Source organism: Vidua macroura, chromosome 14, assembly GCF_024509145.1.
Source record: "Vidua macroura isolate BioBank_ID:100142 chromosome 14, ASM2450914v1, whole genome shotgun sequence".
Taxonomy (NCBI): Eukaryota; Metazoa; Chordata; class Aves; order Passeriformes; family Viduidae; genus Vidua; species Vidua macroura.
In genome coordinates this window covers 3,775,072-3,798,036 of record NC_071584.1, presented here as the reverse complement: position 1 = coordinate 3,798,036, position 22,965 = coordinate 3,775,072, and the positions used below count along the sequence as shown (strand labels likewise).

The following is a 22,965-nucleotide window of genomic DNA, read 5'->3' as shown; positions in this document are numbered from 1 at the left end:
GATAAATGGCTGGCACCGTCCCACTCTGCATGGAGGCAGGATGGGGGTGAGCTCAGAGCCTGCCTCCCTCCTTCCCTGCCTGTCTGCAGCCTGGTTCATTTGAATTTTTCACAAAGCCACATCTGTTCACCTCTTAAAGATTTACTCCAGTTTAATATTAATTAAATATAGGACGGTCCTAAGTGCAGCTTGCTGGAATCCTGAGCATTCCCAGAGCAGAAGGGAGCTGGAGTTGGGAAAGTTGTGACGTGAGGAGACTCTGCCAGGGAGTGCCCTCCCTTCTGAGCATGAGGATCACTGCTGGGAGATCATTGGTGACTGACTGCAAACCCTGCACCTCTCACTGCCCCTCCAGATCCTTCCTGGCTGTAGGCACTTCCCTGTTTCCCCACAGAACTCGTGGATGTTCTCCAGGCCACCCTGATGTCCCCCTGGCACAGCTCCTTTCCTGCCTTACACAGCCAGTGCTCCCTTCACGCAGATGCTCACACAAAGGGAGGCACAAGAAGTTCTTCATTGTGTAGCACAATTCCTTCTATCCCTGGCAGTGTCCAAGGCTGGGTTGGATGAGACATGGAGCACCCTGGGACAGTGGAAGATGTCCCTGCCCATGGCAGGGGGTGGAGCTGGATGGGCTTTAAGGTCCCTCCCCACCTAGACCTCTCTGTGATGGATATATCAGGCAGCCTATCCTCTATTTGCCTTTATTTTGCTGAAGGCCCAGTCCTGCTGTCCTGGAATTTGTGGGATTATTTTTAACCACAGCTAGATTTTTGACATAAGAATTTAAGAACAAAATGAAAACTCAACTCAAGATTTCATCCCAGCAAGGACGCCAAAAGAGCAAATAATATTTTTTGTATATCACAGTGTGTTTGTTTCTTAGTATTTATCCTGTTGAGAACACGTGGAGAGGGGATCTAATTCCCAGTATTCACCCCTCTTTTAGCTGTCACCAGCACAATCCTTAGCAATAATCAATAAAGCCATTCCCCCTGCAGCTGCCCAAGATGGCAGTTTTTCTCATTAGTCAGCAATCAATAGCAGCCCTTAAGTTAATAATACATTGTGGTGGTGCTGTGGCAGCTGGCCTTGCCTGTCTTCCCAATGGAAATGAACGTTACAGCTCCTTGGAATGGAAAAGCAGGCACAGGGCAGGAATCAATGGCATTGATTTCAGCATCACTTTTTGAAAAGACTGATCATCATCCTCAGTGGCCCTGGCAGGAGCCTGTTCTTACTCTGTGTTACTGCACTCGCAGGGCCATGCAGGGAAAAAAAAAAATAGTTGTTTGATTTGCTCACCTGAAATCTGCAGTGAGAGTGAATTCCATGGGGTGACTGCTTTGGGAGTGGCTTGGAAGGTGTTCTGGTCTTTGTCTAAATGAACCCTTTACTAAATGTTCATTTTAAAACCAGAAAAATCTGGGCCTAGAGACAGAGGCTGTAAAAGTGTTCAGCCTGTCTTTAGAATGCTCTTCAGCTGGGCTCCTTGAGCCTGCAAAGTTGGTAGAGTGCTGGGTTGGTAGAGGCCAGACTGGGCTCCCAGCTTCAGTTTCCATCGAGCTGCTCCATTGGGACAATCCAGATGGAAAAATCCCATCATAGCACTGAGGGATCACCCCTGCCCATGTCCCTTTGGGCTGGTGAGGTTGTGATAGACTCCTGAGCATGTCCTGCTGCCTTTGATGGCCTTTCCCTCTGTGTCCAGTGACTACAGGTACGTGGCTGCTGCCCTAGCCGTCATGAGGAACGTCACCCTCCAGATCAACGAGCGCAAACGGAGGCTGGAGAACATCGACAAGATAGCTCAGTGGCAGGCCTCTGTCCTGGACTGGGAGGTACAGTAAACCTGGCCTGGCAACCTGGCAAATTCCAGGCTGTTCTTGAGTTATCTAATAAGACCCTACCGTTCATTTCCCACAGTTTGGGATGAAGCCCGGGGTGGAGACGGCACAGTCATGACTTTGGGGTGGTGCTCAAACGTTAATGGTACCCTAAAGAAAATCCAGTTCCAATTTCATCACTAGCAACCTGGAGTGACTTTTGTGGTTGCAGTGCTGGTAGTTGGTGAGACTTGGAGCAAACACCATGTGCATTCTGTCTCTGTGCTGTGTCACTGGGGAGGAGGGAGGGAAAGATGTAGCAAAAAGCCCTGGAAATTGCAAGAGGTTAAGAAAATGAAGAAAATCCTTCTGGGTGTTGCTTTATGACTGGAAGCCAAACTGTTAAACTGGAGTTAGAGATGCTATTTGCATTTTATAAATGACATCCCACTTAAAGATATTTCTGAACCAGCCCTATGTGTAGTGATGGTGTAATTAAGGAGCTGAGAGGCACAGGGAAGGCAGAGTCAGCAGAAGGATTCCTCACCAGCAGGCCTTCAGTCTCTACATTTGTGCCATGTGTTTGGAAGAAAAGCCATACTAAAATTATGTTCTTCCTTTCTTTTCATCCCTGATTTTTAAAAATCATTGTATGGAAGTAATCCATAAATAGGGTTTTGCAGCAGATTGAGGACAAATGTTTTGTAAATCCTCTCGCTGTTGTCATCAGCCCATGTGTTCAGCAAGGAGATAATCAGAGTGATGGAGCAGCCTTTCGGCTTCCTCACTTGTGAAGTCTGAAATAACTCCACATTCCAGTCATGGGGATCATACTGTGGAAATGAGTGTATGGGAAAGAGGCGTTCATCCTTTAATTCTTTTATTTCTGGCAAAGATCTGCGAAGGCTGAGAGGAGAGGGAGCGAAATACAGGTACATCACCTGTGTCCTCCTTGGCTGAACTAGTTTCATTGCTGTGATGGAGGATGGAGGTTTATCACCCTGGATCTGGTGATAAAACACATAATAAAACACATAAATGCAGCAATCAGAGCTGGGATTGTGGCTGGCTGGGAGAACAGGGAGCACAGACAATGTGTCTGATTGTTTTACTGCTCAGGAACATTTCTCACTGCCATGCAGACTCATTTCCAGAATGAGGAAACTGCTCTGCAGGAGGCACAGGACCATCAGCTCCACACTCAACCCTGGAGTGTGCCATGGGATGAGCTAATAGGGGTCATTTGTGAGCAGCTCTGAGACCCTCACTGTAAATAAATCTCAATTAAGGACAGATCCATTCCAAGCCAGTGAATATTCATGTGTGAGAGGGAAGCCAAGGTGACCTCCACACAGGATCTATGGAATAGCAGTTGCTTTTTCTCTTCCATTAGCTCAGTTGATAATTCATTTTTATTTAGCCCTGTCCTTGATAATTCAGTCCTGCTTAGCAGTACCCATTCTTTATCTCCATCCCATCCTCAGGCACTTGCCAAATTATTCTTCCAGGCTTTTTTCAGCTATTCCAGATTTTGAGCACATTATTGCAGCAACATCCTTCAGCTTCTCATAATGTAGCACAGCCTGCTGCTGGTGTGCTCAGAAATCCCATGGGAGCACAGCTCCTGGTTAAAGGAAAACACCCTCCTTGCCCTTTTCATTCTGGATTTTGGATCAAGAAGAGTCACAGAGTTTTGATGAGAAAGTAGAGGATGAAAGCTGGACCCAGCAGAGGATTTCACTGCTTGATTCTTTCCTCTAAAGCAGTTCTGAATCACCAGATCCAGCCCCCACTTCACAGCTGTCCATGAAACAGCCAGAAGGATGCACAGAGACCCAAAATACCCAGGAATGAGCCACAGTGTAATGCAGGAAGAGAGTGGGAGAAATGAAAAGATTGGATCTTTGGGAAGTGCTTAGATTTGCTGAGATGTGTGCAGCTGTTCCTTAGGCACTGCAGACCCCAAATCCCACTTGGTGGCTGCAGGGATGTCCCCAGGACATGGAGCATCAGGGCTGGCTCCTCACCCACTCCCTGAGGGCTCAGACCTTTGTCTCCTATGTAGTTTTGGGGTACAGGAGGGATCTCCTGGTGTGTGTCCCCAGCCTCTCCAGGCTGTGGGGAAGGGACAGGTCTGGTTTGAGGAGAAGAGCACAGCTCCCAGTTGGTGTTTGCTGTCAGTGCTGTGCTGCCACAAAGCCTGTCCAGTCTATGTGGAGCTCCCTGAGCAGAGAGAGGAACCCCAGCTGTAATTCCCAGCTTTCCCGGCCCTGCTCCTGCTCTAATCTGACCTTTCTGTACCTGTTCTGTCCATCCCAGCGGTTCCAGAGCACAGGCACAGCACAGCCTTCCTGAGACCCCCTGGAAACAGCAAGAAAACAGGAACCAGGTGTAAAAAATTACCAGTTCAGTCTTTTTCCACCAGAAATGCAGGCAGGGCACAAGATAGAGCTAATCCCAAATTCTCACTGCGTTGGCACTTCACGAATTATTTCAGTGGCTGAATGTTGCAGCATGTGGAAATATTTCATTTGGAGGAATGTCTGTTTTTCCTCAGCATCTTGAGACTGATGATGCTGATTCTCTGCTCTGAAGTTGCGTTTTCATTTCTAAATTTACCCATGTTTTGTCAGGAGATGGTGGAAAAAGATTTTTTAAAGAAGAAGGGAAAATTCCCAACCAAACAAAAAATACTTAGTGAGGGAATATCTGAAATGTTCTCATGTATAAAATGTGTGCACATTTTCTTGCAAGTGGAGGTGTTGTTGGGAATGCTGATCCTAAAACAAATAGGAAAGGTAAGGGTGTGTCCAAGCTGCTTTAAGCAGAGGGGTTTACTGAATCCCATATTTTAGGAATCACTTTTATCCCCTCCATGGAATAAAAATTTATCACATGTATGGCCCCATGGTGGTGAATTTCAGGGTGAGTATTTGAAAACTGGAAATATCTTTGAATTGACCAAAGACAGAGGTTTTCCCCAGGAAATTCTGCAAGCAGGATCTGATTGTTTATACTGCCACTGGGACCAGGAAAGGGTGGCCTGGCACGAGGGATAGCCAGGCCTGAAGTCTTAAGGAATTATTGGCAGCTTTGGCATCTTTAGCCAAGTAATGACTGAGCAGAATTGTAAGGGAAGATCAAGATCTCATTGGCTGCTGTAAATCAGGAATAATCCCAGTCACTCTGAGATGAGTTCCTGTGTAACTTGTGGCAATGTGGGCTTGACTGAGAAACCTGGCTTGGTCTGCTGCCACGTGTGAGTCACTTATTTATTTTGTAACCTGAATTCCCAGCGCATAAACAGACCCAGAGAGGTGCTGCCCACACCAGTCCTCCAGTGCCTTTTGTCCTTTGAGCTGGTAATGGCTCTGAATTTGGGGCTTCCACCACCTCCCACCGAGCCCTTTCAGTTCTGAAGCGTTCCCTGATGTTCCAGCTCCATTTCCGCCGCTCAGCATCATCCCCTTGCTCGCAGTGACACACCCTCAGATCAGACCAGTGACATTTAAAGGCAGCAAGGCAAACTACCACACAGAGCTGGCTTCAAAGGGGCAGCCAGAGCATCCTGGGCAGCCTTTGCTGCTATCTCCCTCCCCTGTTCCTGCACTCTGAGGGAGCTCCAGCCCTCAAAGCTTGGTGGGAATAGCTCCACACACACACACAGAGCAGGATTAAAACAGATTTCCACAAAGCCCATCATCATTTCCAAGTCTTTGCCAGTCCCAGGGCTGTATTTACACCCCTCAGAGGTACATCCCTGCCTTCCCCTCTGCTCCTGGTCCCTTGCTCCTGCCCTCTAGATGAATCCTGTGAGCCTGAGGAGCCCTGTGTCACCTGTGCCACCGTGCCCAGCTAACTGGGCTCTGCTCCTAGGCAGATCTGGGCTCTGTTCCCATGGGCAGGGCTCAGCTCAGCCTCCCCGAGTGCCCTGTATGGATGCTGTGGAGATGGAAAACAGGTCTGTGCCTCAGCACACCTGGAATTGCTCAATTTTATGCCTTTTCACACAGCTCTTGAGCTACATCAAAACAAAATGAAGCAGCAATCACTGCAGCAGTTCAGGCTCCCTCTCCAGCTCTCCAGCAACACTTTCTTCCCTTTCAGCCCAGTTTTTTTCTCACAGGAGGGAAGTGATGTGGCTCCCCTTCCCTGGGAGGACATCCGTGGAGGTCCCTGATCCAACAGGGGACAGTTCACCAGGTTTGGCAGAGGACAGAGCCTGGCTCATCAGCCTGGATGGGTTTGAGCTTGCTATTTAAACAGATTACTTTGGTTTGTGTAGATATTTAGATATTTCTACCAAAGATTCCCATGGGTTGCCACTATGGCGGCTTCCAAGAGTATTAAATTTCCATGAAGGGAGAAATATATCGATATTTGAGAAATTTAATGAGCATTGTCCTTTTAAATTTCTTCTCATTCCTGTTATTTACGGCTCCTTTAAATCAAGACTTGCTGCCCTTAATTATGTAATCTATAATCACTGGCCTCAGCCTGATACTGCCTTAGTGAATCCAAGAGTGCCACAAAAGGAAGCTGCCTGTAACCACCAAAGTGAGGACAGCCTGATGAGAAATCCTCCTGGGAAAAAAAACACGGCAGGGACTGAAATGGAGCCTTCTTTTTTCTCCTTCTTTTATTTTTTTCCCCCCAGCAACAGAAGGTATCAGAACTGAGCTTGTTGAAAAGGACAACATTTCACTGGCGTTCCTTTTTGTGATCTCAGTGTAGCCCCGGGTGCTAATCAGCCTGTCAGTCTCTAATTGCAGAACAGCAGTGTCAGGCACGAGAGAGCCCTGCTGGCTCCCTGGGAGCTGGAAAGGGCACAAATCCCCTCCTGGTGCCCAGCAGGGACAGCATGGGGCCGTGTCGGGGTGGGCTGGGGGCAGGGGGGCAGCTCCGGTGGGCTCTGAGCATTCCCGAGCCCAGGGAAGTGTCTGGGATGGGTAGCAGCTCTCAGTGCCAGCCTTTCCTTGGTGTCCTGGTGCTCTCATTTATTTCATGACACTCTTAAACCTCTGTGGTTTCTGCCAACTGCCCATCACAGAGCGTGGTGCTCACTGCAGCAGCACTGGGGAGCTGGGGATGCACATCCTTCCAGGCAGCAGCAGCAGAGCTGACCCTGAGCTGTCACAGCCAGGAGTGGCCCACTCAGCGTGTCACTGCAGGGCTTGAGGGAGCTCACATCCAGCCCAGAGCTGGGTCCTTCTGCTCCCAGTGCTGCACACGAGGGACTGGGGCTCTGCCTGGCACGGCGTGGGGAAGAGAGGAGTCAGCTTTCCTTGGCTGCCTCTGGATGCTGCAGGATGTGCATGAAAACCCTGGATGCATCTGGGGAGGGCTGAAGGTTTTTTTTTTTTGAGGCTTCTGGGTCAAAACTCAGGTTGGAAAAGGTGTCAGGAGTCAGGGTTTCTCTTGGTCACTCTGCTGAACATCTGCCAGTTCAGAGCAACTAAAAGTTCAGCTTCTTCCCTTTTCAGCAGGTTTTATCTTAACTTACAGAAGGATACAGATGATCTGGCCTCTGTGGGAGTTGGAAAAAAATGGAGAAGAAAAAGGAGATTTTTTCCTGGTTCTGTACAGATTTGGAGGTGTGAGACTGGGACAGGCATTTGGGGAAGTCTGCCTGGAGCAGGGATTGAGGCATGCTGGGGGAGCCACGGTGGCAGTGGAGCTGAAAAGACAATATCCCTCTTTGCCCCCCACCCTGCAGCTGCCCCCTGAGTGCCTCAGTGGGGACCAGGAGAAGACAGTTTGTGCTCTTCAGAGAGGTACAACTGTGTCAGGACAAGAAAAGCCTTTGGAGGTTCAGAGGTTGTGCCCTGAAGCTCCACTGTGGGAATTGGCACAGCAGCCCAGGCTGGAGGAGCAGGGCAGGACCATGGACACGCTGCTCCTGACAGCCACATGCCAGTACCAAACTCTTTGCAATCTGTATTTCCCAATTTGCTCACCCCAAGTGGGAAATCAGCTATTTCTGGCCTATGGACTGGATATAGAAATTGTTTTCCTCACATAAGAAATGCAATACAAATCCCATCATTTCGGATCTGGATGTTTTTGGCTTATGTTGCTTGCAGGGACTACACAGTTTGGATTCAGCTAATCAAGTAGAAGTGTTTACAGAGCCCTCTGTGTGTCCTCAGGCTTCAGATGCTACCACAGGAGTAAAAGACAAAGCTGGCTTTCTATTTTTAGCAGCCAGACTCTCCTAAGCTCGCCCCCTCTCCTACAGCTCCCATCCATAGGCTTGTGGGAATCTTCTTCATGTAAGCTCATGTGTAGCCAGGAAATCTCACAGTTTCTGGGGCTGGTGTGTTTTCTTCAGAGGCTTCTTGTTCTGGGGCTCATGACCCCCTGAGCTGTGGCAGCAGCACTTGGTCCCTGGGCTCTGGCCAGGCTGAAGTGTGACCCTGCTGAGGCACTGGGTGATCACAGCCCATCCCTGTGGGCAGTGACCCTCCGTGGCCCTGGGAAGCCATCCCTCGTTTGCCCCTGGGGCAGCACAGGCACAGCAGTGAGGCAGGGGGGTGGATAAAGCCCTGGCTAAGACCATTTGGAAGTCTGTGCTGCAGCTTGGTGATGCAGTGACTTAATGAAGCTGCTGCTGTCACAGGGCCTGGGGACACAGGCGGTCGCTCCCAATCAATGCTGAGAGGTTAATTACACATTTACCTGAACAGCAGTTTGAAATCCTCACCATGGAACCAGGAGTGGGGGGGACTCCTGGCTGCCTTGTCACCTGCAAGTACGAGCAGCACCAGAAGTGTGTGTCTAGCTAGATGCCCCCCATAGCTGGCTGAACCTCGACAAGCTGTTTGCTGGGATTTTTGGGATGCTCTCGTCCCAGAAATCGGTTCCAGCTTGGCATCAAAGCCAGAACTGCAGTAGTTCACAGCCAAAAAAAAAAAAAAAAAAAAAAAAGCTCTTCTCTGTCTTGCTCCTGAATGTTGCTCCTGAGTGCTGCTCCTGAGTGCTCTCCTGAGTGCTGCTCCTTACCTTTCAGCTGGAGCCATCCCGCCTCCGCCTTCCGCAGTGCTCTGCCGAGATGCCCACAGGGCAGGTGGTGGTGAATTCACCCATTTTTAATAAATAGATTTTAATTAACTTTTTAAAAAGTCCAGCTCATTCCAATTAGTGGAGGGTGAGTGCATTTGTTCTCTCAGAGAGTGGGAGAGAGAGCACTGTGTTTTCAAGACCATCTGCTCATGAATCCTTAAAAAAAACTCGGGAGAGGAAAACAAGCATTAGCCGGAGGCAGGGAAGGGTGAGGGCACTCTGGCAGCCAGCAGGCAGGCCTGGCCAGCCGGGGGGCGCCTGGGGCTGCCACAGGAGCCAGGGTGGTCCTGACAGGATTTTGGAGGTGGGGAGCTCTAATGAGCTGTGGGAGAAGGGACTGGCAGTGCCTGGATGAGTGAGAAGAGAGGCAGCAATCCAGAGGGCTGAGTTCTGGCAGCCTCAGAGATGGGGAACTGCTGCCCCAGTGTGTCCCAGGCTTTTGTAGCTGGCTGGAGATTTCAGGAGGGGAAGTGCTTTGGGATGCTCTTCTAAAGGGAAGGCGTGCAGGGAGTTTGGTGCCCTGAAATCAAAGTGCCTCCAGGATGGGTAGGAGGAAGGAGCTTTGTTTTTGTGATGCCACCAGCACCTGCAGCAAGATCCAAGGGTCTGGGGGTACCTGGAGAGGGCAGTGGGGACAGTGTCTGGGGCAGCTCTTTCCCCACTGTAGTGTGAGCTGCAGTGACCATGTTTCAGGCATCCATACCTCCTTCATTAATTTCCCTTCAGAATTATCCCCCAATCCCAGTCTCTGGTCTGAAATCAGATGGAGTGGCTTTGACAGCTGCAGAAGGGCCAAAATCTTAATAAATTGCTGTTTCTGCCTATCGTGCAAAGACAAACTTGTCAGTGCAGTTGACTCGTTCCCTTTGCCCTCCAGGGAGACGATATCTTGGACCGCAGCTCAGAGCTGATCTACACGGGAGAGATGTCCTGGATTTACCAGCCTTATGGACGGAACCAGCAGCGAGTTTTCTTTCTCTTTGATCACCAGATGGTTCTCTGCAAGAAGGTAAGGACACAGCTAAGGGCATGCTGTGGGCAGGCTTTCCAGTCCAAAGTGGTTTTCAGGGCACAGTGGCTGTTGGCTGCATGTGCAGAAGAGGGTGTGGAGAGCCCTGAGGAAGGGCAAACCGCATGCTCGGGGTGGGGAGCACTCTGTGATAGAGGGATTTTTGTGCTCATAGGAAATCCAGCCTCCGCTTGCTCTTTTCATGCCTCTATCTCATGTGTCCCTGGTTTGGCTCGTTGCCTCCCTTCTCGTTTTAGGTTTTGGCTGCAGTGTATGATCTGGGATTAGATAGCCCTGCAATTCCTGTATGAACTACAAAACCTGGCACTGGGGCTGACAGCCCAATTGCTGCATTGAGATGGTGATGAGCAGCAGCCAGGCTGTGCTGGGTGTCTGTGCTGGTGCTTGGGGAGAGGCTTTTCAAGCCTTATCCTCCTGTTTCAGCTATGCTGGGTTTTACAGGGCAAAAGCTGGAGGAAGCCGTGGAGAAGGAGGGAGGGCAATGCAGGATGATGTGCTGATGTGCTGTGGGGTTAGTAGCAGCAGGTGAGCTGTGGTCCACAGAAACTGTGTCCAGCAGCAGCTCTGGTACCCATGTGTCCCACTGAGGTGACCCCAGCTCACTGCCACCACACCTGTGTGGCACAAAGGGACAGAGCTCCTCAGTGCTGGCTGTGACAGCTCAGGATCTGCTGTCACTCCCTGCATACACACAGAACTGTGCAGGGGGGTGTCCCTGGGACAGCACGGGGCTGTGTTCCTGTCACAGCTCCTGGGTTCAGGACAGGCTGAGCCTGGCACCCTCCGAGGAGGCCCTGGCACCGTGGGAAGGGTGTGGGTGGGGTCGTGGGTGGCTCCTGACTCAGCGCGGCATCACTGCCCCCTCCGCGGCCCGGGCACGGCAGTGGGTGGCACTTTCTTCTCCTGAGTCACGGCTGACTGAAGTTCTGCCTTCTGGAATGCCTGTGCTTGTTTTCCCCTCTTGTTGCTGTGCCTTTCCCTGCTTGCCCAGCCCTGTACAGGAGCATCCACAGGGCAGCAGTGAGAGCTGCAGTGAACCTGGAGGGGCACAGCTGCTTTCCTTCTTAGTGCTGACCTCCTGCTCTTTGACTGTCATCCCGAACTTCCAATTCAGAAGGCAGCATCCAGTCTGGCTTGTACTGGGTCTGGTCCAGAGAGGTATTGAGCATTCCCTTAACTCTGGGAAAATCAGGGCTGGGATTCCTGTGGTCATCAGCACAGGTGGACAAGTGCTCAGCAGTTCACAGCGGGCTGCTGGGGGCCTGCAGGGTTCATCAGAGTTCAGCCAGTGTTAGTGTTTCACTGTCCTCCCCCCTTCTGCAGGAAAAGGCATTTTGGGAGGTGTGGAGGTGCTGCATGGAAACCTCTGTGGGTTGTGCCAGGAGGTCTGGGCCTTCCTGGCAGCGCCACTGGCTCCGTGTCAGGACCTGCCAAGGTCTTGTGGCAGTGTGTGCCCAGCCAGCCCTGGGCTGACAGGGCACAGGGTGGCAGTCTCTCTGGTGACCCCATGGGCACAGGGTCAGACCCCACTGCAGTTCTCCCTCTCTGTGTCTGTTTCCAGCATCAAACTGCAGCTGCTGCTTTTCAGCCTTGGGCTAGGAGGGGCGATGAGGTTCCAGCTGGACTCTCCCATCCTGATCACACTTTCCTTTATTTAGAATGAGTGTCCAAGTTCAGAGGAGTTTTAGCTCCATTTTGGGACTACACATCCCATATATAAAATAAATGTGGGTGGTTTGTAGTCTGTGCTGTGTTGATCCCCCTGACAGATGCCCAGAGGCAGAATCAGCTCTGCCTCAGAGCTGGGGCCCCACTTACCTGGAGGTTTGGGAAGCTGGGGCCAGCCTTCCTTATCCCCTGCTCTAAAACTGAGGGGTGGAATATGACCCACACACCCCCGAGAGCAGCTTTGGAACCACTTAGGATGGCACATCTCAGCGAATCTTCAGAAAATTGGCATTTGTGGGTTTTCTTCAGGTGTAATAAATTAACAAGGTATGATACATCCCTCATCATGACATGGTCTTTATGAAAATACGTTTTAAAAAATTATTATGGTGATTTTTATCTTTGTTGGCCCAAAGAGATTTTTAATAGAAATAAGGAGCTAGTTCCTTATTTAAATATGCCACAGATGCTTCAGTTTGATGAAGGCATGGGAGGTATCCTGAGTGGTTTAGAAGGCAAACACATATTTCAGACAGGATCCTTCACTCCTACAGGTCTTACTGCACTTACCTGCACATCCTCCTCTCCTTCCTGACCTGTGAAGGTGTTTGCATCCCCTGGTAATTCAGATGGATCCTGTGGGTGGGGAGATGATACAGGAGTTCCTGGTGGGACAGAGTTTGATACCAAACTGTCCCAGAGCCCTGTGACAGTTCTGCTGCTGGCACTCCCTGTGAGCTCCATTGTCCAAACCTTGTTTCCCCGTGGGCTCACCCTGCAGGTTCCTGCTCCCAGTTCATGCAGTGGGAGATGATGTTTTTCCTGCTGGCCCATCCAGTGTTCCCTGGGTGAGGAACACTGTTGGCTGTGCAGGTATTTCCAGTGTCCAGCTGCCTGCTTTCAGCAGTAGGTAACATTTCCAGACAAAGCCCATCTGCTCTGCTTGGGTCCTGCTCTCCAGAGGCTTTGCCACCCCTTTTTCTTGGTATCTGAAAATGTTTCAAGGTTTCAGGACCTTTTTTTTTTTTTGTTGGACACCTGGCCAGGGCATTTCTGTAAGGGGGAGTAACTCTCAGGGTGATCATTCCTGACATTATCACCTGGTTGTTGCCTGTTTTTTACACCTGCTGCAAGACTGGGAATTCCTGAACGCATTTCCATGAGCACCGCGCCTTCAGACAGAGACCTGGGTTGGGAAGTGAGTAATTACCCAGGGCTGCACTCAGATGTGCTTGGCAGATGTTATTTCCACCACTGTGGGTGTACTGAAGTCTTTCTTCTAAGCAGGAAAGCTGCACTAAGGTTTCCAAGGGCTGCAGCAAGTGGAGAAGCTGACACTGTGGCAGGCACCTTGCAGAGCAACTTGTGTGGGATAATTTTCACAAAAATAGTTTCCAAGCTTTACAGATAAGTCTCTTTGGCTTAAATTTCGCCACCAGAGACAGTACTGGTCACTTCCTAACATCACCACTGAATGTTTTCCTGGTGCCAGGCTGTGAGGAGTTTGATCAGATGAAATGGCCTTGTCAGCTATTCCAGGGTTCAACAAACTGAATGCTGAAACACCAGTTTGGGTGCAGCAGTTCCTGATCCAGAGCCACTGGGAGAGCTCAGGATCCAGGTTTTCCTTGCAAAGCCAGGTAACTTCCAGCTGTTGGATCAATGTGAAACTCTCCCAGTGAAGTTCTGCCCATGTTTCCTGAAACACAGGCTGGGACACTGCCGTGGCCATGAGGACAAAGTGGTGCCTTTTCCAAAGAGCTGGTTGGATACCCTAATTCAGAACTGCCTTTTGGGAAGGCAGAAGGGAATAGGCTGGGCAGGAACAAGCAGTGCCTCAGTGTGCCTTGACATATGTGTATAATCAGGACAAAAATGCCTATTCTGGGATGCCGGCCATAATTACCAAAAAATGAAGGCAATCCTGGATGATGGTAACACTAAAAGATGTTGCCTTAAAGGCACAGGGTCCACTTTCCTTACCACCCTGAAGTTGAGAGAGTTTGACACGGAGATGCTTTAGATTTGCAAATCATGGTGCTTAACATCCAGGCCTGTGACACACAGCATTAATTATGATCACTTTGGGGCTGCTCGAGGTTCTTAGCAGATGAGGATCTTCTTTTTCCTGTTCTGGGTAATAATTTGAATTCCCCCAATGGGCTCCAGGGCACTGTGGCATGAGGCTGGGAATGACAGTGTGAAGTAGGAAGGGTTAACAGAGTTACTGCTCTGAATTCCACTTTTCTTTCACCAATAGCTGAGCAGACCTTGATGGGGCCCCGTGTTTAGTGTTTTCTGACAGTGCAGAAAGATCAGTGACTGCATGAAACACATTTAGTTTTCATTTGTGCTTTTTATGTAATCAGGAGGCAGTGCAAGCTCCAGCTTGTGGTTTATTGCTGTTGCTGTCTCCCCTTGAGCTGCCTGAGCAAAGCAGGTTGGATGGGAAGCAAAATGAGACCAGTTTAATAGCAGTAGCCAGACAGCCAGCCAGAAATAGCGGTGCTACAGGAGATGGAGTAAAGAAAATAATCCTTTCAGACTCCACTGCAGTTCAGGTTTCCAAATGGGAAGATAAAAGAGACATTTCTGAGTCCTTTCAGTGGAAGAAGGTTTAGCTTCCATGTAGCTTCTGTTGGAAACACCGAGGTGATCTTTGCACCAAAACAACGGCCCTGCTTTTATTACAGGCTAAAGAGGGCCTGTGGGAGCAGCCAAAAATCTTGTTTGCAAACACACAGCAGCCCTGGGACAGTTTTTATTCCTTTAAGTGGGTTTTCGACTTCATCAGCACCTCCCAGCTCTTCTCTTTTTCTCCCAGTAACACAGATCTCCACAAAATGCCACATTTTGGGTCAGGCCTGGGCTCAGCCTGCAGCAGGTGGGGAATTGGGTCAGGCTGGGTTTCAGCAGCTCGGGAGAGACTCAGTGCTGCCCTGACAGTCAGAGCCTGCTGCTGGAGCTGGGGTGATTCCTGGGGTGTCCTGTGCAGGGTCAGGATTTGGGCTCTGAGGATCCTTGTGGGTCCCTTCCAACTCAGGACATTCCATGATTCTATGAGGTGAGCATGGAGACACCCAAAGAGAGTGCAGTGGCGTGGTCACAAAGTGTGACATACAGTTTTTAGAGAGCAGTGTTTCCCCAGCCCTGCTGACAGACCCCTGTGCTCTTGCCCAGCTGGTGCTGTCTGCAGGCAGGAGGTTTCTGTGGGATCACAGGGCATGGAAGGGAATTTGGATGCTTCACCAGTCCCTTGGCCAGCAGATAGTCAAGGAGGGTAAGTCCAGCAATTGAAACCAATTATGAAACAGCACTCCAGCTTTCAGGCAGGGGTACTCCAGGGAAGAAAACATTCCTGTGAATGGTCCCACAGCCTGGAAGTTGGGTGAGCCTTTGCAGGGCTGTGTAGGTGGCGGGCCCTGAGCAGTGTCACAGGGGCCCATGACACAATGTCCCAGGGCCTCACGTCACAGTGTCACAGGGGGCTCATGCTGACCTGGAACCTGCTGCCCTTCCACTGCCTGGGGGGAGCAGAGAGGGAACAGCAGGGTCCAGAGGGACTGGAGGAGCTAAAATCCAGAAAGGGCTGAATTTGGAGTCCTCCACTTCTGTGTGGCTGTCTGGGCAGGGATCAGGTTTAAGCTCCTGTGACCATACAGATTTGCAGGATGCTCTGCAAAACGCTCTGTGCCACACTTACCCCTCCCGGAATTGCAGTGGGTGTAAATTTGGCCCACAGGCAAACCGTCAGAGCTGAAAACTTACCCCTGCTGCTGTGGCCTTTCATCAGCACCATGTGAAGGCCCTGGGAGCAGCTGGGCAGGCCAGCAGAGCATTGACGTGGCTGCACAAAGGTTTCCCATCTCCTCCTGCCACCAGTCCTTTGGAAAGGCACTCGCCCTCTCCTGGCTGCTCTGCAGCCACTGGAGTTGGGCTTGGGGTGGAAGAAGGCATCAGAATGCCAGCGCTCTTCCATGGAATCCATGGAGTGAAACAGCACTGCCACACAAACGCTCTCAGCCCCAGCCCTCCCCTCTCAATCCACACTGCAGCTCCATGGATGCCGAGGATGACTCCTGCATCTCTTCCCCGCTCAGGAGACAGACAGTGCTGAATAATTTGGCAGGGATGTGCCGACCTCCCGGCACAGCTGGCCTTGTGCGGGAGGAGTTACGTAAACCGAGAGCAGCTCAGCTCTCGGGGCCCCTCCTGCCAGGTTTGGGTGAGAAGCGAGTGGCTGAGAGGGTTTTGGGAGGTGGTGGTGACATCCCCCTGTCCCTGATAGGATCCATCCTTTAGCTCATTCCTGGCTGGGCTGAGCAGACCCCATTTCCCTCAGCCCAGCTGCTGCGTCCAAGGGCTCAGAGCAAAGCTCGCAGGCTCTGGCATCCAGACTCTTAGCAGGGCTTGGATTTATTTTCTGGTACCAAGAATATTTAGGACAAAAACACTCCAAAGGGTTCATTGAGCTTTAGGGTCTCATTTGGACCGAGGAGAGGCCCAGTGTGGTGCTGCACTGAACTCCACCATGTGTCACTGTTACTGTCCCATCTGAACACTCACCATTGTAGGGTTAAATTAAATGGACAAATGCTACAGAAAACTGTCCCCTTGGTGTTCATGAAAAGCAGACTGGACTGCTTTCATCAAAGGATCTCTGTAAGGTAAATTAGACTTTAAAAATGTAGGCTTGGAATCTTTTTTTAAAAAGTCAAAGAACGTTGAAAGCCTTCATGACTAAAGATACCCAAAGACATGGCAAAGCGGCAGTGTGCCATGCTCTCATTGCTCACGGCAGGCTGGGCAGAAGGAAGAGACAGAGCAGGCAAGAAGGAAAATCAGGACAAATTCCAGGAGTACATTGGCAAACTCAGCTCCTCTGCTCTGCAGTCAGTGCCCAGGCCAGTGGGAAAACACAGAGAGGGGTCTGAGACCCACCCACAACTTAGTGCAAAAGGCAACTCAGCCTCTTCCCAACCTCTGCCTTTCCCAAACCATGAGCTGGTGTTTGGGTGCAGTTGCTGTGAGCCCTGGCTCAGTCTTTGCCTAATTCCAGCACCAGCTGTTCACTGGGCATCACCTGTCCCCAAGGGCAGGGCTGGCCAGGCTGGGTCTGTGTCCAGCCTCATCCTTGGCTGGCTGCTCTCCCCTGGACACTGGGGACACTCACCTCTGCTGAGGTATCTGCAGGGATTGCTGCTTTTCATTCCTGCCCAGACCCCCCAGCAACCCCACCCTGGGCATCCCTGGCAGTGCTGTCCAAAGGCTCCTGGAGCTCTGGCAGCCTTGGGGCTGTGCCCATTCCCTGGGGAGCCTGGGCAGTGCCAGCACCCTCTGGGGGAGGAACCTTTCCTGATCTCCTACCTAACCCTGCCCTGGCCCAGCTCTAGCTGTTCCCTGGGTGCTGGCACTGGTCTCAAGTGAAGAGATCAGAGCTGGCCCTCTGCTGCCCCTTGGGAGGATGTCAAAGACCTCACTGAGGTCTCCCCTCAGTCTCCTCCAGCTGAACAAACCAAGTGCCCTCAGCTGCTCCTCCAGGTCCCTCCAGAGCCTTCCCCATCCTTGTGGCCTCCTTTGAATGCTCTCCAATGGCTAAATGTCCTTTTTATATTGTTGTGCCCAAAACTGCCCCAGCACTGGAGGTGATGCCACCCCAGCCCAGGGCAGAGCAGGACAATGCCCTCCCTGCCCCAGGACAGGGATGTCCCTCATGGCTCCAGGGCACTGCTGATGTTCTGTAAAGCTGGTGGGGATGGAGTGCTGATCCCTGTTGGAAGAGCCACCGTGTTGCCTGTTCCTCTCCTCCCTGTGCCTCTCAGGCTGGAGGGGCTGTGCTGTGCTGTCCACAGACCTCCTCTGCTTCCCTGGGCTCTGTCAGCTCTGATCCCAAGGCATGGGAAATGCTTAGCTGTTCCCACACAGCTTGGAGCTGTTAGAGATCCACCATCAGAGCCCTCCAGTGTGTGTCTCACTGATTACTTAGAGCTCCCCATTGATCTGTACAATAAATAAATGTCATTATCCCATGGTAGAGATGGGGAAGGGCTGAGGGAGAAATGTAATTTCACCTGGAACCGCAAGAGCTACCCTCACAGGGCTTGGCTGCATCCATGCCCTCAGAGCACATAATTCCTCCCCGAGTCATTTTGCAACTCCTTTGCCACTGGAATATGCAGGGTTTGATAAACGGGAGTACCAATAACCTACATATGCAGTGAGGAACTTGTAATGGATTATTCTGTGGCTGGCATCTCCTGTCCTGTCAGCTCCTGAGAGGGATCTAATGACTCACGGCTGGAAATGGCTCTTTCCCCATTTGTGTTTCACGGATGATTTGCATGAGAAGTCGAGTGTGACCTAGCACAGAGTAAACCCTCAGCTTTTCTCTGCTGAGAAAAGGCACCATCCTAAATCCAAACCCTTGCTTGAGGCCTCCCCATCCACCCCTATACACCACACACTCAGGAGTTAACAGGGGGAATATGAAACTCCTGGAATGCTGCACACATGGGGTGAAGCTCTGGGACCAGGCCAGGTCTTGTTTCCTTCTTGAGTGCCCTGTGCTGCTGAAAGCCCTGAATGGCTTTTGGTGATGCCATTTTGCACTGGTGACTGCAGATTGCCCTCCTTGTCATTATTGTTCTTTTTCCCCTTGAGTGTCCCGGGGAGGGGTTTGACCTTTCCTCTCCCACAGGCACTGCCAGGCACAAGGAGCTGTGCTTTCGACTAGTGGGGCAGAAAAAAAGTTAGAGATGAAAACTGGAGAGCAGGAGAAGCAGTACAGAAGACAAGCAAGACTCAAAGAACTACTGAACAGTGCAATCCTTCCTGCAGGGGTCTAAATCGTCTCCAACAGGAGCAGAATTCATTGTGGAGCCCATCGCAGTGTCCAGGTTTTCCAATAGAGCTCAGCCTTGCTTTCCTCATGATGGCCACAAAGGAGATTTCTTTCCTTCCAAGCACAGTTACATGAAGTCACCTTCCCCCTTCCAGGAGGGGACAGTGATGGAGGTGGGAGCAGAGGGGGTGGCCCAGGCAGGTCCCAAGGCAGGGCCAGCCCTGAGCGTGGCCAGAAAGCCCAGCCCAGCACCTGGAGAGCAGAGTTGGGGGGGGGCTTATGTAACCTGTCAGAACTTCCCTTTGTGCTCCTGTCAAACCACTTTTTTTGGCTTCATCTTTTCCTTGTGAATCCTTAGTACAGATTACGTGAACAGACTGCAGAGCATTATTCAGAAGAGCTTAATTAACCTCAGCGAGGGGAAGAAAAGGAAATCATAGAAGCTGTAGGGTAAAAAAAGATCATATTTAGACAAATAAGTGCAAATGACCCAGATGCATCAATTTCCTTTAGAGGCAGGCAGGCAGGCTGGGTGCTCTGCAGAGGCTGCAGGTCTGTGCCACTGCTGCTCCTGCTGCTGGCCCCACACCGCCCCAGGTCCTGCTCATCCTACCTGCTCCCAGCCCTGCTCCATCTGGCACCTCCTCTCCCAAACCATCCAGTTGCAGAGCTGGGCAGGACCCCGGGAGAGCAGCTATTCTCATTGCAGGATTGAGCACACTCAGATCAGCTCTGATGGATGTTTGTCTAACCTTCTTTTGAAAATCCCCCAGGAATGCCGTCCCAAGACTTCCCTATTTTGTCTGTTCTAGGGTTTAACTACTCTTCCACATAGAAACTTTTTTTTTCCAAGTTTCTAATCCTGTTCTCCCTCGTGGTAAATTAAGCCAAGGCACAATCAAAATGGAGAATCACCAGCCTTCTTAAAAGAGGAGCAGCTTTCACATACTGGAATGCCAACAGCACATTCCTTTTTAGTTATGGCCTTTCTAGATTAAACAGCTCCATTTCTTTAGCCTTTGCTGATAAGATTTTGAGAGTCTTTTTGGGGGTTTCTGTATTTTCTTGGTCTTGCCTGATTTAACTGCAAGAAATAATCTTGTGTGACATTCAGAACTGGCCAGTGCAGAGCAGCCCATGGTCACCCTGGCTGAGCCATGGGCAGGATAATAAACAGGACCAAACGAACAGAGCCAGTCTGTGAACAAAGCTATATCCTAGAGATTAATAATTTCTTCGTTTCTCTCATTCTAATTCTCTCATTTATCCCTGGATAACTGCTGGAACCCTGGATGCTGAGAATTTTAGACTTTCTGTGCTGAAAGGCACAGACTCACAAGAGAATATTACATTTGACGTGAGGCAGTGGAGAAGGCTCCCAAAATTTAATGATAGCATTGGGATTGTGGGTGTGGAGTTTGAATAGAACTGTGTAATGTCACAGGGTGGAAACTTAGAGTTTAAGGGTTTAGAATATAGCAATATATATAAGGCAAGATGCAGGTTTTAGGGCAGTGGCTAATTGTTCTTTTTCACCCTCTTCTCCATGGGTTTGGGTGGTTTTGTGTAATTGGACAGAAAAGTCTGCATTGCAGGACATGAGTGATTAGTTATTGGGTTAAAAGTGAAAATAATTCAGGTGTCATTTCCTAATTGGAGAGTTTAGCCTTAAAAGACCTCGTAGAGAAAGATGGTTAGCCATTTTGTAGCTTGTTAGTAGAATGCTTGTAGGATGACTTGTAGGACAGTAATATACAAAAACATTTGAGCCCAAATACGAAATACCGCCTCTAGTGCTTCAATCCCGACCTTGACAGAGGCAGAAAAGAAATTAAAGAATCAACATTTGATGGTGCCCCGTGTGAGGATGGAGCTCACGACCTTCAGAGATAACCAGGATCAGGGGCAGCATTCCTCTCCTCACAAAGCCAGAGCTCCTCGCAGCTTCTGCAGCAGATAAATCTCCATTTTTGTGCACGGATCTGCTTTGTTCTCCTGCCTCGCAGTACTTTCACCAGGCTGGTGGAACAATCCATTTCCTTCCTCAGCCTCACAGTGCTTTCCTTAATCTCATGTTTTGTTTGGCTCCATGGATATGCTGGGAAAAGGACAGAACTGTGCTGGACAAAGTGGTGCGAGGAACAACAGGCTCCTGTGTGAGCACTGCTACTGCACCTTGGCAGAGAGCACACCAGCAGCATCCCTTCATGGCCTCTGTGCTCTCTCAATTTCTGTCCTCTTGTCCACGTGCACAAAAAGCTCCTTAAAACAAGGGTTTGGCCTTGTTTGCTGTCTGCTGTAGGCCTGATGAGTACCTGCATTTTTTTGAGCTCAATTACACTGCATGTGTTTGAAGAGGGCCATGCTTCACTAAGGAGCTGAGTAGTGTCTCTTATTGTTTAAAAGCTGTGATAAAATAGCCATGGATCAAATAATTATTGTGCTTCCCATATTATGGGTGTTAAAAATTTAGTCAGTTGGGAAATAATATCCATTCACTGAGTGTTGGCAAGAAGAGAGAATGATAACAGGAAATGTTGAGCCCATTAAAAATGGAATTATCCAGTTACAGTTGTTAATCTATGGACTGAACTTTCTGGAGCCAGCTGTGGACAAAGTCCTCCATGTCCAGGCATGTGCTGCTCATGTTTGTGTGGAGAATAAAGTGTCTCATAAATTCAGGATACCAGTGTGGAGTTCATGGCCAACAAGTGAGGAATGGGCCTTCTTTCGAAGGAAAGCGTTGGGAGAAAAGATGATCCATTTCTTCTGGAGTCATTATTGAATTCCTTCTCCCAATGACAGTGGGAATGGCAGACAGGAGCTTTGTGCTGTTGCCTTTCCCTTGCTCAGCTCGAGGCCAAACGTGGCATTTCCCCCTCTGCAGCTGAGCTGCTGCTCCCCGCTCCTGCATTTCCCCAGCAATAACCTCTGGGGCCATTTGATCTCCAGAGGCACTCGTAGGGTTCCATTATCTCCTCGCTGCTCCTTCAGGAACTCCTGGGCAGCACCTTTGTCTTCACATCCATACTCAGCAGCTCAGGAGCCTCACTGGAGACAGGGACAGCTCCTGTTGCACCCCAGGAGGAGAAATGTATGGACCAGCTCAGTCAGAAATGTCCAAACCCATGGATTGTCCTCTGGAAGCACAAAGCTGGTAAAGCATTCACTTGGCAGTAGCTGTTAAAAATAGCTCATAATGTTTTCTAAGTCAAAACTGGGGAGATAAGAGGGGGAAAATGTGTTTAGTGTGTGTAAGGAGAGAGGCAGTGCACAGAGCCTGCGAGTTTCAGAGCTTGTGATTGTTGATTCTTTAAGACCTTATGAACAAATCTCTCCACAGTCATGAAAATTGCCTGGAAAGGTCCACTGGATCCATCCTCACAGGAGCATGGTTTGTTGGGGCTGCTTCTGGAAGTTCTCAGCAGCAGTGGAAGGGGAATGGCTGCAGTGCAGCTGTTGTAAGGAGCACATCCCTGCTGCTGTGAGATTTGCTATCGGGTGTTTTTGAGAACGTGGTGCAGATAAATGTTCTCTATGAGAACAAGCCCCAGCCTCCATTAAACACCTTGTGTGGTATTGACTGATTGATCAGGCTCTGTGTGGCTCTTGCAGCCTTTCCACAGGGGAAAGAAACAATTTCCTAAGTTAGGACAAAACTGAAAAGATTTTCTGTTGCCTATTCAACCTGAAATGCCTTTTTCTTATGTTTTGGACTATCACTATTTCAGGCCTACACCAGAGGAAGGTTTTTGTACAAGATACTAGTTAATGGAAATCCCCCCATGCCCAGAGCATTCCAGAGGAAGGAGTCAGGATTTAAAGCCTGTGAGCTTCTGGCCAGTCTTGTGATAGTTAATACTATCTGGCAGATTCATGAGCAATTTTGCTAAATCATTATGATGTAGAGTTTATTTTCCAAGATTAATTTGTTTAAAATAATATCTACTGCTTATCTTGAAAAAGCCTCACTGCTAAATATTATTTGAATAAATAAATGTTGTATATTGCCTTCATTTTTCCTCTCAAATAAATCCTTTGACATAGCGTTTATCTTTAGGGCACTCTGAAAAATCCAAAGGTATTTAGGTTAAATTGATTTAATATACCTAAATATTAAGAGAATTTTGAGAGTGGTTAGAGGAAGGAAATCTTAATTGTGTTGCTGAATTTGGTTTTAAATAAATTGAATCACCTTGTGTGGCCATGACTAGAGAAATAACATTATGTTTTCTGATGATCATCTTCTGTTGCCTGAGATAACAGGCACAGAGATGTGGGGCCAATAGGGAATTTACTTTTCCCTTCCCAAAGCAGAGAAATGAGCTGTTGCTGAAAACTGAGAAGGGAGATGAGCGTGAACAGGTTTGCTTGAAAAGGTTATAATTATCAAGGAGAGAAAAAGACAAAAAACCAAGCTGGATCAAGAGGTTAAATCCAGGGTGGAATGAGACCAGAGGTAGGTTAGGAGGGCTTTGAGCTGAGACTCAGGGTGGTTTCTCACCAGTGAGCTGTGTGTGGTGGGAGTGGGCCCCAAG

At 49.6% G+C, this 22,965-nt stretch overlaps 1 protein-coding gene across 6 annotated transcripts in view; it reads left to right on the top strand.

Annotated features, from left to right (window-relative positions):
* ARHGEF9 (Cdc42 guanine nucleotide exchange factor 9) overlaps window positions 1-22,965 on the top strand; it is a 191,727-nt gene that overhangs the window by 153,389 nt on the left and 15,373 nt on the right. For all 6 annotated transcript variants that reach the window (XM_053989980.1, XM_053989979.1, XM_053989981.1 and 3 more), the window contains 2 exons: window positions 1,712-1,841; window positions 9,766-9,897. In XM_053989980.1, the coding sequence (XP_053845955.1) occupies window positions 1,712-1,841; window positions 9,766-9,897 (262 nt within the window). The remainder of the gene's footprint in view (window positions 1-1,711; window positions 1,842-9,765; window positions 9,898-22,965) is intronic.